Source organism: Lagopus leucura, unplaced genomic scaffold (genome assembly GCF_019238085.1).
Source record: "Lagopus leucura isolate 7727_CA_CO unplaced genomic scaffold, USGS_WTPT01 Super-Scaffold_100012, whole genome shotgun sequence".
NCBI classification, from domain to species: domain Eukaryota; kingdom Metazoa; phylum Chordata; class Aves; order Galliformes; family Phasianidae; genus Lagopus; species Lagopus leucura.
The window spans coordinates 3,493,871-3,513,256 of record NW_024962267.1 but is presented as its reverse complement, the minus strand read 5'-3'; the positions used below and the strand labels follow the sequence as shown (position 1 = coordinate 3,513,256).

General features: G+C 35.1%; 1 protein-coding gene across 2 annotated transcripts in view; it reads right to left on the bottom strand.

The window, feature by feature from the left end:
- Positions 1–19,386, bottom strand: part of UBR3 (ubiquitin protein ligase E3 component n-recognin 3) — a 94,542-nt gene that overhangs the window by 31,603 nt on the left and 43,553 nt on the right. For both annotated transcript variants that reach the window (XM_042874406.1, XM_042874407.1), the window contains 8 exons: positions 18,432–18,892; positions 16,261–16,349; positions 11,214–11,363; positions 10,664–10,797; positions 8,335–8,445; positions 6,476–6,688; positions 5,595–5,731; positions 2,243–2,328 (listed from right to left, as the gene is read on the bottom strand). In XM_042874406.1, the coding sequence (XP_042730340.1) occupies positions 2,243–2,328; positions 5,595–5,731; positions 6,476–6,688; positions 8,335–8,445; positions 10,664–10,797; positions 11,214–11,363; positions 16,261–16,349; positions 18,432–18,892 (1,381 nt within the window). The remainder of the gene's footprint in view (positions 1–2,242; positions 2,329–5,594; positions 5,732–6,475; positions 6,689–8,334; positions 8,446–10,663; positions 10,798–11,213; positions 11,364–16,260; positions 16,350–18,431; positions 18,893–19,386) is intronic.

Genomic DNA, 19,386 nt, shown 5'->3' with positions numbered 1-19,386 from the left:
CATGCCTACACACAAAAATTCTGAAGAAGATTCACAAGTTGAAGTTTATCGTAGTATTTTATTCTTTACATAGATAACTAATGCACAGTCTGGAAATGCTGCTAGCAAAATATGTCCCGAATTATCACAACTGAAAGTATTAAAACCCAGATAGTAAAGAGTTGTATGTTTTATCAAGAAATAATAAGATCAAAACAATCAGTAACATTCCCTCGAGCTCTGTTCTTTTACAGAAGAGAGGCACTCTACACAAAAATTCCATGCTTTCATTTTCAGGGAGATGAACTAGATGACCTTTAAGGGTCCCTTCCAACTGAAATGATTGTATGATTCGATAATGCTGAAGAATTATGCATTTCATAAACATTTAATATTTTGTAAATACATACTTCTAAAACCAATAGTTTATGTAATCTTATTTAAATCTTCATTAAGACGACTTTCCATATTTTTCAGTTGTGAGGAACATACCTATTTCACTGGCATAAACAAAACTTATAGGAAGTCACCTATTCTAGTGAACAGGCAGTGATTCATTCTTTAAAATACATACAGTGTTACTGGCAAAATATTAGAAGTGCTGGAAAATAGGAAAGTATGATATGTGTACTTAGACGTGATCTGTCCCGTTTAAGTCATTATCCAGCACAATGCAACTCTCCAGTGAAGATGCATTCTCCACATACAATTTCCAATTTGGGAATTCTCCAAAAACAAACATCCCCAATGACAAACACGTTCTACATGCATTTCAAGACTTGAGATACACACACACACACACACACACACATATATATATATATATAAAATCCTCACTGATCTTTTCACTAGTTGTCAGCCAATAGATTGCTCCTTTTAAAGTAGCACAGAAGTACTTAAAAGACCTTCTTTATGCAAGGTGAGGTTGAAGGGATGGTGCAGAAAATAGAAGAAAGTAGAAGAATTAAATAACGTATTGCATAAACCACTTACAGCCAGCTACCATGCCTTCAGCTCAGTAGAATTTATTTTTTACTTTGAGGCAGATCCTCCTTTGGCATCAATTGATACAGTTCAAACAGAAACAATGGAGCTATACAGGTATACACTGAAGAAGCTGTCCAGCCCTCTCATAGTTCCACCATTTTCTGTAAAGTCATGCCCTTTCAAAACCTGATGATATTATCTATTATTATTATTTCACTTAATGAAATCAACTGAACTCCCTTTGCTAGTGGTAACAGAAGACTCCTGGTCTGGTGCAGACACAGACAACACCAGTACATGATAGGATTTATTTGATGGCTCATCACCTCAAATGGTGAGGAAAGCACTGTCCAGAGATAATGTGCCAAAAGGCAGAGATGGACCCAAGTTTTCTGGCGTTTTTAGTACTAAATCTCCTACTGCTGCAGCAACATAAGCTCAATTCAAATAAGTATTATTAGCAATAGTATTCTGACAGGCTTTCCAATTTCTCCTGACCAAAAAAAAAAAACCCAACGTTCCTAATAGTTTACAACCCAGTAAAAGAGATTTTATGTTAAGAAAATAAATTACTTCTGTCAACAACAAATGCTTTATTTGCTGCTTATTGAAGTTTTAAGAACAATAAAGATTTGAGAGATTCTACTGAAAAAAAGTTGCAAAACTCTCCCATCAGTTGAAGAGTTACAGAAACTAAAATGGGGGACACCATCTTTAGAAACCTGTTGCTATGATGAGCTATGCTAGCACTCAGAGGAAAAAAAAGATGTATATAAATATATAATGATATATATATATATATATATATATATGTACATATATATATGTGTATATATATATATACACACACACACCTTTTTATAAAACTATTTATTAATAAATATATATATAAATAATAAATATATATATAAAACTATTATTAGCAATTGCAAGAGTGAAACAAAGCTTTCCTGCTTTGTACACAAGTTTTGCTTCATCCTTAAAATACTTACTATATTAACTCACAAAAACATAAAATAATTAGAAAATACTACATGGACACTGTGACAATTGCTTTCTAAATTGATTACACTTGCAATACATGAATAGCTCTAATAACTTGTGAAAATTATACTTCAGATTTCTCAAATTGTAACAAAAATAAAGACCTGCTGCAGCAGAAGAAAGGTTCTTCAAAGAAGAAAGTTAATATTGTTTTAAAAGATTAAAAAAGAATCAGACATTTTGTTCAGTCTTCTCATAATCAGTATTGCACTTCAAAAAAAACAAGACTTACTTAAACATGATCTTTTTCCAGCTGTGCTTGCACCTCCTGAGCACAAATTGCCTCCTCGATGGACAAGCTCAAGTTCCAGGTTTGTTCTGCATGAAAAACGTTAACAGTGTTGGAATAGCATTCTACAGGCTTTTGGAGACATGAGTGTCACCACATACTAATCTCAAGAATGCTGTGAACATACCTTTAGTTTTGGATACTGTCAAAATATGTCTCAGGATAAAGCAAACATCACGACACTGCCATACGTCATCTAAAATGGTTCAATTAATAAGCCCCATATTAACTTTCACTTATTTCTCAATCACAACTCTCTTAACATGGAAGCTTCTGTCCACACACTCCCTGAAAATAAGGGAACTTACGTGCAATTTTGAAAAGAAAATGCACAGCTTTATTAAATTTCATTCAATCAGATATGCCTGAAAAGTGCTCTCTTTAAAGGCTGGGCTTTTGTTTTGCTTTAAACAAAAAGCCACGACAATGAGTATGCCATCAAGTCTCTAAGTATAAAAATAGCTTAGATTATAATGGAAGTACTGATCTTTGCTGCTAAGTTAGTTAATAAAAGCACTAGAGGTTAATTCTGAGCAAAACGCTGGTATTCATGCAGCTCATTAGTATGACACAGGAGCTGTCACTAAATCTCTGCATGCCACATTGATGCTTGCTTTCTCCGTATTACTGTAATCTGATACTTGGGCATCAATTGTTTCAGCTATATTCAACAGCTTTGTTTGATTTTGGAATTGGATGTTTTGGTACTGCATTATCTTTTACCCTTAAGACTGGGAGCAAACAATTTGCATTATGCTCTCTTATAGGCTGTTTAAGCAAATCAACATACGTTCGTTTAACTAGAAGGAAGGAGTAAGTCTGTACTTCTGCTTATTTAATCCGAAATGCAAAGCTCAGTTTTAGTCCTTTGGGTAAAATTAAACAACTTTATTTTCATTACAACATGATTGAGTACACATTAAAATCTATTCAAAAATTATATGCATAATATATTTCACTTAGAACATCCTCCCGTGCACGCATGTTTATGAAGAAACCAAAGGAAGACTACTTAGAATATTTCTTTAAAATTTCAGCACCATCAGTTTGAAAGAACAATATATTATTGATATGCAGTGTTTATTAAGACACTTTCATATGTTTCTAAAATAGTTACAATTCACAATATTACTGTGCCTAAGTTTGCAGCTTATGCCACCCATTTCTGAAGGAATGCTTTAATCCTCCCTATTCAGAAAAAAGGCAATTTAACATTGATAATGTGCCTGCTCAGAGCTCCATCTGGTTGCTGCTGATAAGGACATCTGTGTGACAGGGGAATTTTCCACTCTTCAAGCGATTCGCAGTGCTCACTGAACTTCTAAAAATCTACCAGCAAGGAAGCAGGGATTTCATATTAGTGGACAAAATAGCAACCGTACATCAGTACGTGCCAGTTCATCATGGGAATATAAATGAAACCAGTATGTTTGATTTATAGAAATCTTTTGGTAACTAATTTAGAGAACAAAAGTAATGACAGCTTCCCATTAAAGCATTTTTTAAAAATTAAGTCAAAAGGCACTACCTCAATGTATAAGAACACTTCTAGATCCAGTATGTTCAATTTTCCATTCACCAAGACATACGTACTCTGACAAAACAAAACTTTAAGACCATTCTGAAGAAACTCTTCCTGATGTATTCTTCACTCTACATAACGTACAGAGAGATTTCTGGAATCAAATACTTCCTCACACATGGCATACTAATTCTCACTTCTCCACTGCCCCAAGCCCCTCAAAGGCAGGAGCTCATAGTTCAGCTTTCATGAAAAGCTAAATATTAGCCTTTCTCCTAAGACAGCTCCTTTGAGGCACACTGAAGCCTTGATAGAATAGCACATAATAGGAAAAGCATCTTCTGTTAAACTGAAACACATCTCACTGTAAGATGGTCTACATCAGACACGGCCCCAGTCACTTTTGAGAAGAACTAGTGTATCTTCTGCCTATTCAAGCTCCCTTTTGCCTAGAGAATCTGATAATAAAAACTTGCATACCACCTGCTCTCTACTGAAGGGATACAGAGCTCTCGCTGTCTAGTCTCTCAAAGAAGAAAAACTGTTATCTGGTATCACTCATAGATATCTGGTATCTGATAACAAAGGATATTTCAGAGACACCTGTGCTCCACTGTTCCACCTCAGCCCCCTCAACAGGAAGAAAACAGGATAAAAATCTATACAAGAGACAGTTTCCTCTACCTAAAAAATTATTTGCGCCATTCACTGAAACAAAGACTTTTGTAGAACAGTGGCTTTATCTTCTTACCCGTAGAAAAAAAAAAAAACCTGAGAAAACAGATTTAATAAGTTGTGCAGACTCCTAATTAAAAAATAGCTCACCTTCACATCTCTTTGTGGGCTTTCATAAAAGAAACTATCAAGGAAACAAGAGGTATGCAGATACTGCCTGTTTCTTTACCTTGTATCAGGAAGAGTACAAAGAACTAAAAAAAGAAAGGCTACTGGGTTATATCACGTGCATTCTTACACATTCTCTGCAGTCAGCAGCTTCCCTACAGGAAGTAGGAAAGTCAGGATCTAGAAAATTATTTGGTTTATTTCAGCATCATCTTCTGAGAAAGCCTTGTATAACAGTAAGTCCAAAAAGATTAACTATTTAGAGCATATTAAAATTAACAGCATGGCCAGAGCAGGAACCATTTCCTTTTCTTGGCTCTCCTGGCTGTGATAGTGACAGCAATATGTGTGGAATCACACAGCCCAGAAAAATACTGGTAGTTTTGAAACTTTCTAGAAAAAAACAAACATTAACCATATGAGAAGAAAACTCCAGCTGCTGACGTAGGAGAGGCTCCTTCTGTGAGCCCCAATTAAGTAAAGAAAACTTATGTCTGATGAAGAGATTAAAAACATCTCATGATTTAAAAAGCATCAATACAGCAGTGATACAGAAATAGTCTAATGCTCTGAATAACAGCAAAGAATATTTAACAGCTTGGAAAGGAAGGAAGAAAATAAATTCAGCCAAAAAAAAAAAAAAAAAAGAGCAAAGCCTTAAACAAAAAAACAGACGAGATAAGCAGCAGACAAGATGGTCTCCACGTTTTGCACCTCCACTGCATATACTAAAAGTGAACAGAGACACATCACTCTATCTTGTGCATGCCTGCATATGAAAATCAGAAAACAAAATCTGCATGTACTAAGTGCTGAAGAAGTGCTTTGTGGAGAGTGCAATACTTTTTAAAATTTATTTACTTACAAGAAGAAAACTTGTTTGGTTAATACCATTAGCGATGAACTTATAATACAAAAAAGCATACTCACCTGGCTACTGAATACATAAACAGAAAGTCATTGTCAGGGGATCCAGGACTCTTGCTGTAATCTGTATACTTCTTCTGTGTGGTACTTTTTATGTCTTTCATTACAGATTCCATTTCTTTACTGAGGTTAGTTTCAGACTATGAACAAGGACACAAAAGTTCAGTTAGTTTTACTCAAAGAAGTTCAACAGCTGATCACGAAGTTTAGTACATTTATGTTTATATGAATACATTCACAGTTATGTAAAAAACAGGCATTAGAAGTCAATATTCTGTCTCACAGAACGTTACAGGTTTTTGTGACTCTGAGAACAGTGCAAGCAGTGAGATTCTTCACCTTGCATTATTTCAGACAGTATCTGCATTGCACAAGGACATGAAAATAACACACCTCCATCGAGACTGGAAGATTTAAAAAAAAAGAAAAAAAAAAAGGCCTGGTGAAGCTTTGCAATACGTGGACATCTGGTAAACTACACTCCAAGTACAACAAATAATCTACATCTTAAACTGCTCTTAACATTCTTTCAACAGCTTCCAGTCAGAAGGATATTGATATTTTTATATCGTAAAGAAATGACAAATTAATTTAATATTATATCACTCAGTTCTATGTAAATAACGATGGAGATAAGTGAAAATGCAATCCACAAAAAGTTACAAATCACATTTTTGCTTTCTTTTTTATGGCTTACTCTAGCAAGCAATCCAATAAATGTTACAAGTGCTTGAAACATTTTGATCAAACAATGAAATAATGTTATCTTGTGTATAAAAACAAAATGAAGCTTCCCACTTTGTTGCATTTCTAAGAGGTCACAAATACAATATAAGGTAAAACTGATACATAGAGGCAAATTAACAAGGATCTTTCTGCCTTACACTGATGCTTACTGGGAAAGTTCCCAGCTGTTCTTGAAGATCTTCCACTTCCTGTACAAGATCTTGCATGCACTTGTTACTATGACTTTGCCAAAGGCTTCTTTCCACGTTGTTTCCAGGATAACAAGGAAGAACGCTGTTAGCAAACTGCCTACAGAGAGGACAAGTAAATTCCCCTTTGTCGACTGAAAAACCCTGGAGGACCTGGTCATTCTAAAAGGAAATAAAGAAGATGTAGCTGAAATCTGCTCAAGATTAGACTTCATAGTTCTAGGTGTATTGATTAACAGAAACTCAAACCAAAAACTGTAAAGAAAGAATAATTCTCACTTGATGAAGTGTAAAGCTCTACTACAGACTGCTACAATCCTCTAACTCAACTAATATTTCTAATTTTAAGTACTCCTCAATGTTTACAACAAAATAGATAAGAAAATACACAATACTTCAGTGTGGTACTTCGAACAACTCATGCATGCTGTCTCTGATACTTCCCATCAAATTTGATATTCCTTTCATAACACCTTTTCATTTGTCAAAAGATAGTTTCATTTTCAGTCACAAAGTACTTAAATATGTTTGAGTAAATACAGACCAAGAAACTTAAGTAATCAAGTCAAATTATAACTTAAATATCAAGCAATTGGCCCCTATGCCAAGACATTCTGGTAAACTTGCACGTGCTTTTCTGGATGCTGACCTCTGATCATATTTATCCACATAAAGTCTATAAATCATTTTGGTACTAGGAATGCTACAAATAGCCAAAATTACTACATGCTAATTCAGCTAGCAGTGATAGAAACTGGGGCCAAAAGTTCAATACATAAATCTTGAATGAGATGAGTAAAATTTTATCTGGTGTTTAGGTAAGAAGCCACCAGGAAAGGAAATCAGTATCTATATGAAGAAAAATGTTACTTTTCTAAAATTCTGTGAAGTGAGATTCTACAGGGAAAGTCCAAATTTTACTTTATTACCTTGATGACACAATTACCCCTAGAGGTATTTTTACAGTTAAATGGAAAAGAACAATTTATTATTGAATCCAAACGTGGCTCAGACTCCAAATCCTCTAAAGGTGAATTTCACATGATGAACAATGCTGATAGTTAACTACAGAATGTTGTCATAGACTTTGTTTCTATTTTGAGAAAAGCTATGAACAAAACAAAACTAAGGAATTATCACATAAATTGTTTTCAATAAAAAAGCAGTTCCACATTGAAAAAAATCATGATTTAGTCTTTATTTTATTGCACTAAATAATACAGAAATAAATAATTGCTTAATCTGATGACGTCCTACCACTTTTCTTTTTCTAGTAACATTCTAAGATCTGCACTTGGGCTGCAAAAAGAGGCCAGCAACATAAATAGAAACATCATCCCATTTTCTCAGACCATATATGAAAAGTCAGTTTTGACACTAAGTTTATGCTTTTGAAATACATCTTTTTTCTTCAATTCCTGGGTGATTTCTACTATACACTGAACACCAAAACAGGAATTTATTCAACAGAAACAAATGAAAACATGAGAAATGCACTAAGTGAACATGCATGTCAGAAAAAAAAAAAAGAAACAACATGGATTTCACTTTTTAATGACAATGTTACTTTAGTCAAGCATTATTTCCCGATATATCTAAATAAGTTATAAAACAAAGTACTTTTGTTAGTAACTTCAAGGGGTAATAAGAAATCTATGGTTTGGAATGGTAATAAAAGCAATTTGTCCATTGATGCAAAACGTAAGTACCAAGTCATTTTTCTCTGAATTGGACAGCATAAATCCAACTGAATTCATTGAGAACTATATAAATCCAAGTGAAAAAAGACAATCTGCAGTTTTACTTACCCGTAAAGACTCCATGTAAGATTTATGACAATCAATGTGTAAAGTGTGACCACAGGTTTGTACATAAACACCTCCTTCCCAGCCTATTGAGACTGCTTGCAGGCAGGAACTCTAAATAAATAAATAAATGGAATATGTATAAAGGTTATAAAAGATATCCACCACAGCATATTTTACAATTAAAAAACAACACTGCATGCAAATAACATAATTTAAAAGATATATATTATGGAAATAAAAAAAAAAAGTATATATTTTCATACGGTATTTACTTATACTAATAACTCACATGTATGCCATAACATTATTCTTTCCAACAGAGCTCATCACTTCAATTAAATTTTGTACTTCTTATCACTTAAGACTACGACCTCTACAAAGAGTTTCTTGCAGTACACTATGAGAATTTATACTTAGATCTTTATACTTTATACTATACTTAGCTTTATACTTATACTACCTATTCCAATAATACAAGCCTGGCTTTCCCATGTACAATAGCAACATGCTCCTGCAATGGATTTTATTTAGTTTTTTTATATAGTAAATTCAATAACCAACTCAGTTATGTAACTTAATGCCAATCTGTTATTAAAATTCAGTGTGGTTTTTTTTTGATGAGTTGTTGAGCAACACTTTCAATAATACAACATACAGGCAATCATGTGTTACTAGGTTTAGTGAATTAGGTTTTATACTAGGAATGCTTTGAAAACATGAACCTTACTCAAATATTGCACTTAACAGCCCACATTTCAAACTTAAACAGTGGGTAGCTCTTGAAAAAGTAATGAACTGAAAAAACAGTCACCATTGGCAAGCTTACAATGAGGAATTCTTGAAAATATGCTTGTAAACTATATAGATACAGTCAACCTAATTATTGACTATAATTACTCTCCGATTCCCGAATAAGTAATTTATTTCATAGACAGATGGAAATTCCAATTAAACATTTAAACAAGAGAAAAAGATTTACAGCTAACTAATTTGTACATAGAATACAGCTTTTTCCTAGTTTTTCCCTTTGCAGGTAGAATAAACTATAACATGTTTCATAACTAAAAAATGTTCCTATCAGGAGGCAAGAAATCTGTGCTCGGAAATCTGTTGTTAGAGGAAGGACACTCACTGGGAAGGACACAGATGATAAACAAAGGACTTTTAATGCTTAGCTCAGCTGAACAAGCCACTCAAGACACTATCAGATGTTTCCATTTTTATGCCAAAAGTAATTTAAGGATTAATTCTTTCACGCTGAGACATATTTTAGCACTGTACTGACCTAGAAACTTGAAAGTAGAAATAGCTTAATTCAAATAATGTTAATGACTGAAATTTTTGAAAGCAGGATGCATTTGCTCACTGCATTATAGCGTGTCTTAGACTCGTCTGTTGTTAATGTTACTGCACAGAAGTGGAAAAATGCGATTTTTTTTTTCCTCTTTAAAGCCAGTATCTAAGCTTGGAAATGCTTATTTGGTTAGACCAGCCCAAGAGCCAGCACATCATAGGATACACCTCCTCTTCCAGAATGATACCTCATGACAGAATTATATTGTCTTACACAGCTGATTTATCCAGTAGCAAGGAAAATAACAGGCAGCGTTTCCATGAAGGTCTAACAGTGAACGAGTCCTGTTAAGTAACAAGAACTGCTCTCAAAATTAAATATGAGAAATCGTGATGTACTGCTGTTAGCTTCATGAAGCAAAGCAGAACTCTCTTTGGAACAGCTAATAGACTTCAAAACAGATAATAATGTATCAGTGAATGCACATCTGAACTTACTGAATTTTGCGCAACATTCAGGATATAGCAGAACAGGACTTTCTTTTGCTGGCCCCTCCTTTCCGTTCACTCATCTTCACTTTATGGTGGTTCAGAAAGCTTTTACAGGTCAAAACAGTTCTGTTTTCTCTCTCTTGCTGAACTACTTACTACCAACAGTAATTCCTTGACTGGGTTCACAGAATGGCCACAAGAAAGCCGGTGTTTTGAAAATAACACTTAAGCCAGCAAAAATGCATCTCAATTATGTGGTCATGCAAAAATGTCAAATATTCTCTTCTAGACAGTATCGGCGGGATATTTAATAAATATACATCTGTAGACATGGTAGTTACCTATACCAAAAACAGAGCTAGGGGAAAGCTACACATCATATGAAAATAAGGACCCTATCAAATGTAATCCATGTGGACTATTACAATAGGACAAAGTATTCACTAAGTGTAAAAAGCTACGAGGAGGAATCTGTTGTATTTTCATTTACCTTTTCACACAACTAATTTCTTAAGTGTTAGTTTCAATCATGTGAAATACTTACATCTTTAAAGTATCGCTGTAAAGTCGTAAGCCTCACATCATGCAGTGCTGCGCAGGTATCCCAAGGATATATCTGCTCCTCCTCAGTAGTTGGCAGTTTCTTTGGCTCAGTGCTATTGCAGCACTGACCCAACACTGTATACAGAATAAAAACAATAAAGAATGTAATGAATAACAATATACCAAAGAATAAAGAAAACAAGCAGGAATACTCTAGCTTACAGCTACAATGTGTTCTGTTGAAATAAGACAGTAAAAAACATTACTAAAAAACTAATAATGAAAGCAGTGCTTTTGCACTGGAATTGTATATGCACACAGCTATTTTCTTTTCTCTTTCTTCTGCAACTTATTTTCTATATATACTTCTGGGTTTGTAGAAATTATGAAGGAATTAAACAACTCTTCCAAACATTTAAAATTTCCCAGTACCCTCAAAAAGAAAAAAAAGACTTCATTGTCTTTCTACACTTCATGATACTCAACAGTATTTATGCGTTCATTATAAAGGCTATAGAATCACTGCTTATCTGTAAGTCAAACATTCATACCTGAAGATGCTTGTAGTAGTACAACTAGCCCGGTAGGTCTTTCTTCAGTAGAAGGCCCACTTTGTCCACAAATAACACAATCATATATTGCCTCAGAAACATGCTGTTCTGATGTAGCTATCTCCATGGCAATATCAGCATCTGGAGATTCTGAGAAGGGAAAAGAAAACCAAGGGAAAGAAATCCAGTTGCACTTGCACTGATGTAGTGAAAAACATGCCAAAACGATTTCTTTAGTTAAATCTAGAACAAAAATATTGAAGGCTACTTGAAACAAATCTTGCTCTTTCAAGTATAAAGATACCTACGCAGGAAAATATACATTTTCCCATATTCAAGACTTTTGTATTAAACTTCATCTTTTTAAAACATCTATACAACTAAGATGCAACTTCTATTCAATTAGATACTATCCCAAAAACTCTGAATACATTGAGATGAAGGGCAAATAAATACAGAATCTCTGCTAAAACTGGAGATCCTCGTAACTATTTCCATCTAATTATTGACAGAATAAATCTAAAGTAACAATTTTAAAAATGCAGAGACAACTCACATGCAGATTAAGTCATCAATTTTAATTGCCAGTCATTTTGTAAGATAAACATAGTTTAAAGGAAACATAATAAAATTATTCTTCTTTTTAAATGAAACTTGGACAGTCTTCAAAAATTTGGAATGCATTAACAAAGTAATATGTTGTCATGCTGTATAAGGTAATGGATAATATAAAACTTGCTACCTAAAATTTGTGTTTTTCCAATGATCTACATTGTGATTTCCTAGGGCACAGACAAACATACAAGGCTAAAGATCAGCTTCAGAGTACTCAAGCAATCACAAATGATGCGACTCAGCCCATGTGACAAGCAATGGTAACGGGTTTTGGAAGTGGAGGAGGGTACAGCGTCAACCAAAACAGAAGGAATATTGACAATATTGGTATTTGTACAGCTGGTTTAATATCACAGAAGGGCCAAAGAAGACACAGACCTCTGGGGGTCCTCTAGTTCAACAGCCCCAAAGCAGGGACGGTTACCACAGGTCCTGCAGGGCTGTGTTCCATCATCAGATTATGCCACCAAAGTTAAGTGGAGGAAGATTTTATTTGGAGACATTGTGAAAATTCTTACCAGTTCTCACACATTCCTAATTTCTTAAGCTTAGTTTGAGTGAAATTTTATGCATGGCCATAGAAAAGTACAAAAGTTATTTCTGCAGATTGCATACAAATAGGATGTGCAAAAATCTGCTTGAGATTGTCTCCGCTGAAAACATCTAGAAATAAAGCTAAGAATTATTTTTTTGTTTGGAAGAAAACCACCTTAGGACTATGTGATTCTCTCCTAACTTCTTAGGAACACATGGTATCAAGACTCTTGATCTAGAATATGAGTATACATGCTTTCTGTTCTTGCCCACTAAGTTTCCCAAAGAAAAACACTTCCTGCTAACCTTCAGCCACGTGCTTCATCTCCCTAAGGAGGCCAAGGTGCTGGACACAGAACCCAAAAACCTTCAATCTATCAACAGATCTCATGCAGAACAGTGGATAGAACAGGAATGCTTTTTTTTTTTTTTTTGCTATGAAGGACTCCAACGTTTTCATTCACAGGGCAGCATCAAAATTACATTGTTTTAGCATGTTTGGATTTCTCAGTCACTTACTGAGGGTCATATGAATGAAAATGAACTGCAATCTTCCTTGACCTACAGCTGTTAACATTGTACACACATTTATCACCATCTAGTGGCAGTCCAATGACAGTGAACAAAACAGCAGAGCAACTGAAACATTTTTTTTATTGCTCAAGTCCAAGCAGCCAGAAAACCTCCCAGCAATTGAAACACATGAGAAAGAAAACATTAAAGCTATTTTTCATATTTAACATCACCTCATAATTGTGCAAAGCATACTCACACATACCTGTATGTCAGAGTTACATGATATGAGAACGACCTTAGAACTGCTGCCTTTTATTTTTTATCTTTTCCTAAAATGTCATAAATGAAACACATCCACGCATTCAGTATTTTATTAAGTGCCACACTGTATTCTCTTCCTACAATTTGATTTTGAACAAATCAGCTGAAGTACATGAAACGAGGTAACATTTTACTGATAACAAATCATTCATTCCTAAGTCTCATTCATTATTTTAAACCTGAGGAAAAGAAATACAGATCTTCAAACATAAAAGAAATTTAAAACCAATTCAGTATGCATGATCTTCTTCTATTTACTACATATAAAAGGCGCATCAAAAAATCAGGCCAATTTAATTTCAGAATGCACATTTCTTTCCAGCTGCTTAGACCTGGTGCTAGGCCACTCCAGCAAACAACAGAATTCCATGGGCACTACATTTCCAGCACCAAGGAGGGCTTCCTAATCAACCAATTTCCTCCAGATATAATGAGAGAAAACAAAGTTGCAGTGCCATTTTATCCATTAGATATAGAAAAGACAGAAACATAGAATAAAAGCCATAAATCCAATTTAAAAAATTCCAAGCTCTAGACTGCTTAATGAAACAATTATTCTATTAAATGTCCTTTTATATTTATATTTGGACTTTGAATGCAATATAACTAAATTCCTTCTAGTTTAGCTTTGATACAAACCTAATTACTACCTTGACTGTAAGAGGTGCAAAAAAAGGTGAAGAATAATCTACACCACCTCCTTTTGCTTCCACTGAAGCTCAAACCCTCACCACCTTTTTCCCAACACTGAGAAGGTATTCTGATGAAAACAGCATTTGTGCGTTATGGCCCAGAACAACATTGCCTTACTGAGCACTGAAGGAATGCTTTACTGGCTATTTGCAAAGCCATACATTTGGGGATATTATCCCACCATCTTTCAAACAATTTTTGCATAAGCCTGCAGTTTTCCTCTGAGCATAACCTGCTAGCAGCCAAACCAGGGCAAGCTCAGAACCCTTATGAAGCAGCGCTCCAAGATGGGAGAGAGAGGAGGGCCAGAGTACCTCCAGGCTAGGCCTGAGCCTGCCAGGTGGGCAGCAACCATGTGAGACAGCGAGCGTATCTCTTGTTAATCATGCTTTGGAAAGCAACCAAAGTTGCTCATGGCTTCCATCTCTGAAGAGACAGTTTTAAACTAATTCATTGCACTCACACTTGTCCTAACGATGGCAACGCACACGAAGGAGAATCGCACGGGAAATGCACAATAAGGTTCATCCTATGTCATAACAAACCCCACAGCCTTACAGTTTCAGGACTTTTCTATACTAATTTACAGGGACAAAGAAATCTGGATAAATATGAACAAAGATTAAAAAATAAATAAATAAATAAATAAATCACTGAAGGATGAAAATATTTAAACCATGACAGAAACCCAGGGTGGTGTCAAGCACTCGAACGCTCCCATGTTTTTTAAAAAGAGTTATTTAGCTCTTTGTTTAGTTTCTGTACCAATAGGAACAAGAGCCCCAAAGTTACATAATCTCAGCATTTCCCACCTCCTAGCCAGCACCCATCAGTCTCCTACAGCCTGTTTCATCACAGAACACATTGCTGTCTGATTCCCACCTCCCCTTTTTGTATTCTCCCTAGTTTAAAGGCATGATTCATTCCCGCTCTTTCCCCTACTCAGCCAAATCCCAAAACCCAAAGGGTTGTGTAAAAGTGTCTGAACACAATACATACAATTTACAACCTCTGACGTTAGTCAACATATTTCCTGCTGTATACACTGTGCGTCAAAGTGGCTCGCAGGCATCAAAGCAGCCATTAGCATGCTAATATCATATGTACTGACCCAGCACATCTATTCTCTAGAGATCAGTACTTAATTTATTTTTCTATCTGGGTTCAGAAGATTGAGTGTTAGGAAATATATGTCACCTTGCATTAAAACTCTGCACTTCTTTTTATAAACTAGCTAAGGAGCATTAGCTTGAAGGACAAAATGAGGTCCTGCTGAGACTCAACATCACGGGAAAGAAACACAAAATCACATCAGCCACTTCAGAAATAGACCAGTCTACAGATTTTTCACTAAGTTACAGTTGATTAAACAGTTTTGCAGCTTTGAAACACTGTATTTCATATTTATGAAACTTACAGCGATTGTTACAAATATCACTGTATTTTTTAAAGGCTACTATTAACCTGAGGCAGAGAGATTTATTTTTGTTCTTAGCAAGATCAGCCTGAAGAGCAGCACAGTTTCCAAAATCTCCTGCATGAAGTTGCACATGATAATACGCAAGCTTCACACCAAGACAAACACTCCCAAAATAAAAATGTAAAAGCACCTATACCAGCAGACTAGGCGGCCCATGGTGCCTTCTACAACACGTTTTTGACTCACTGGACAGTCTCAAGTGTTTCTATGTGCTGCCCTTAGTAAGATATTTTTTTACATTTATCCTGCAAACAGCTACAGACAGCACAGTGGATTCTGTTCCATGCTAGTTCATTAACACAACTCTTCCTAAATTTCACTTAGTTATATGAAGGCAAGTTTGAATGACAGTGTCGTTGTACAGATGCCACAGAATATAAACAGAAGGTAACAGAAAATGCACATGTTCACTTAATGCTTTTCTCAATTCTATGCATAAACTCAAAATGCAAAAACCTTTATCTTATTAAAATGTGATGCATTCTTAAGCAGTCTTAAATTACATATTAAAAAATTCCAACATAGACTAATTTTGGAAAGTTTTTTTTTTTTTTTTTAATAAAAAAGGAAATACTTTAGAACACATTACACTAATTTACTTACTTCATCCACTGCATACTAATTTAAAAAAAGCATATATATGAACGGTAATGTGCTGTTCTTAAATATTTTAAACAGATCATTCACCCTATTCCTTCACACTTATGTTTTCTACAACAGATAATACTGAACACATGAGTTTAAGCAGCTTAAGAAAAATTTAGTGCAGAAGCTGATATAGTGGTAGAATATGTCTGGGGGTTTTTTTGATTGTTTTAAACTGTAAAACAGTAATACTAACATGAAAATTTTTAAAAAATTAAGTGCAGTTAATCACAGTAAACTTACCAACATCCATGGCAGTTTCCATGAAGCTTTTCTGCCTTGAGGCAAATTCAGCCAACAATTTCTGTTGCCTTTCCCTGGCCTTCTGTCGTCTGAGTGAAAGAAAAAGGGGAAAGTGGGGGGAAACGTGGAAAGGAAAAGAATGGAGTAAGTGTCAAATAGAGTGGAAAAATAACATCAGGCTGATTACAATTACCACTTTAGATATCATTCAAACTGCAAGCTCTCTAACTAAAAATCTGATTTTCAAGGAAAAAAAAATTATTGCATTAAAAGTAAATTCTGGTGAGAAATAAACAAGCAAAAACTCTTAATTATGAAAGGAACTCAAAATTCTGTCCTAAAAAAAAAAAAAAAAACAAACTTCCAGAGGGTCCTTGCTATCACTAAAAACAACCAAGTGAAAGAAAACACTTCCACCACCCAGGTCCTTAATCTTGAAAGTCATCTTTCTACTATACAAAGTAACAGTGAAATGCCTGGCATCACAAAACTCTAATTTCTCATGAACAACCAATCAGCTTGCAAATGAGGTAGGTTTTTTTTTTTTTTTTGTATCAGGCCTGATTACAGATAACTTTTCTCCATTTGAGACTCTTCATACTGGCATCCCCTCCTCAACATCCACCTATGATACTGGCCACCAACATTTTTTACCTCTTGACTTAAGTTTGAGATAGCTTCCAGTTTGAAAGCACTTGTTACAGAAACACTTCACTCCATTCTTAAAATATCACAATTAATTCAGTTATTTCTGTAAAATCTCCTAGTTCCCGAGTTCACCAATGCCTGCTTTCATCATCTTTTTACACTCATCACCATTCCTTTACCCACTACAACATGCACATTTACCAAATTTTCCTCTTCTGTAACTATCAGGAAGGGATCTTCAGTTTGACAAGAGTTTACAGATAAGGGAAATTGGAGAGTTCAAACAGGGAAAAACCAAACCAAGCTCGCACTATAGCTGCTCACCAGATGGAGCAGGTGGTGAGTGCTTTACATAGCACCTGCCAGTGCAAGTAGGGAAGATCTATCAGAGCTATGAACTCTGTTCATGAGCATTAACAACAATATTTTCTCCCACCTAGTTAGAGATGATTAAGATAACCAATGAGGAATTTGAAAACATCTCTCAGCATTTAATACGAATCCTCTTCAGTTTACAGTACTCCTGACACTCACTGCTCTAGTGCAGGAACAGACACGTACAGGCTCAAAACAGCAAATTTAATGCAGTTTGTTACCCTAAGGCGCCCTGTACATCAAAGCTTCTAACCTGCTTCCCTAAAGGCACCTTAAAAATCCAAGCGTCTCTGCCCATTTATCTGTCACACTGCAGAGCCACCATTTCTTAAAATAACTTCTATTTACAACAATCCTAAGATTCATTATTTTGAGGATCATATCAGGGCATTTGCTAAACCTGTTTTTATTTATTTCCCCCTGGGAATTTCTCAATATATGCCTCAGCTGAAAGCAGAGTGACTGTAAATAGAGGCCTTTAATAAGACGACATAAACAAACTCTGACAGATTCAGTACAGCTCAGTAATTTTCCATGATGGCCCATGGGGGTATGACACTGCAATTCAAAAAATACTGCAAGCAGCTCAAGTTCTCCAGTTCTGTATTTTGGTTTCTATGGTGACAACTCCTTGTATAAGCAAGGCCAAATCTGTCATCATACATCAAAGTAACCAAAGAGGATCACACTGAATGATAAGTCTGCATGACCTTCATTAGTACAAAATTGCACTTACAGAAAAATAAAGAAATAAAATCAGGAAAAAGTAAAAATTACAGCCTGGCTATATAAAAGCAATACCAGCCTATGAGATCAAGTCATTTTAGTTATTACATTGTCAATAAATGTAACAGGTCCCCAAATGCCTTTATGGATTTGAGAACAGGAAGATAGTCACTCAAAATCAAAGAATGACAAAACATTCATTTTCATGTATTTCATTCATATTCATAGATCACTGCAAATGTTTTATGTTTTCTAAAGGGAAATAAATAACCTCATCCTTTTCTGTAAGGAAAGTTACTTGATTCTTTGATCCCCACCTTTCTGTAAATACAGAAGTCTAGCGCTACTGAGAACCAGATCAACCAGTAGATGCAAGACACATATTGCCCTTCTGCACCCTACTGTTTTGTAATTAATGTTACCTTTCTTCTTTATCCAATGTTTTCTTCTCTGCAGAACTAATTTTTTTTGGTGGTACAGGAGGCGTCACCTTTCTGCATATCTCTTCTATTATACGTTTATTCAGCCTGCTCTGTACGGCAGCTTTCAATAAAATTCTTTCTACTGCTGTCATTCCATCACCATGAGAATATCTTGGAATTTCTGGGTGGATTAAAACATCCACATCATCCAACCATGGAGGATAATAAGAGTTCTGTTTTCCTGAGAGTTTGTGGTGCAATTTAATCAGCAATGATAGCATACTTTCTTTAACTTCTAGAATGGCTGTGGTTAGCTGTGGAGTTGCACCAGGTGCTGACCATTTCATCGATGCTTTGGGCCGAACCACTTGATTTGCTTCACTGGTGTTCCGATTGATGATCTCCTGAAATTTTTTTCTACGTTCTGCAACCAAACTGAACACTTGAGCTGTTCCCGAGTTCTTGTGGAAATAAAATAAATTACAATGTTTAATTTTCAGAAATAAAGGATAAACAACATACATGTATATAAAGCCACAGAAATATTTTCAATGAGGAAATCTACAAAACATTTTAAGATTCTCTCTTCCAAACTGTAAATTCAAAGTCAGTACACTAAAATATTAACGCTGCACGTCATACTTTTATACAAACCTGATATACACAGCTGCATAGAAAGCCAAATACAAGAAGAAATTTTGTCCATACTGAAAAGCCTAACAACTAACTTTGTTCCCATTAAACTTAGAACTCCATTCTCCAAGCAACATTTTCTGCTCTTTCAGGAATATCTGTCATTTTCATATCTTTGAGCTATTTTAAATTTCTTTAATAGAAGTCTACTGAGTACTGTCACACCACATAGCTCAATCCCAAGCAGGTGATCCCAACATCCCCACAGGCACTGTCCATCCTGCTTAAATTAGCTGAGATCCAGAAGACACAAACCCATTTT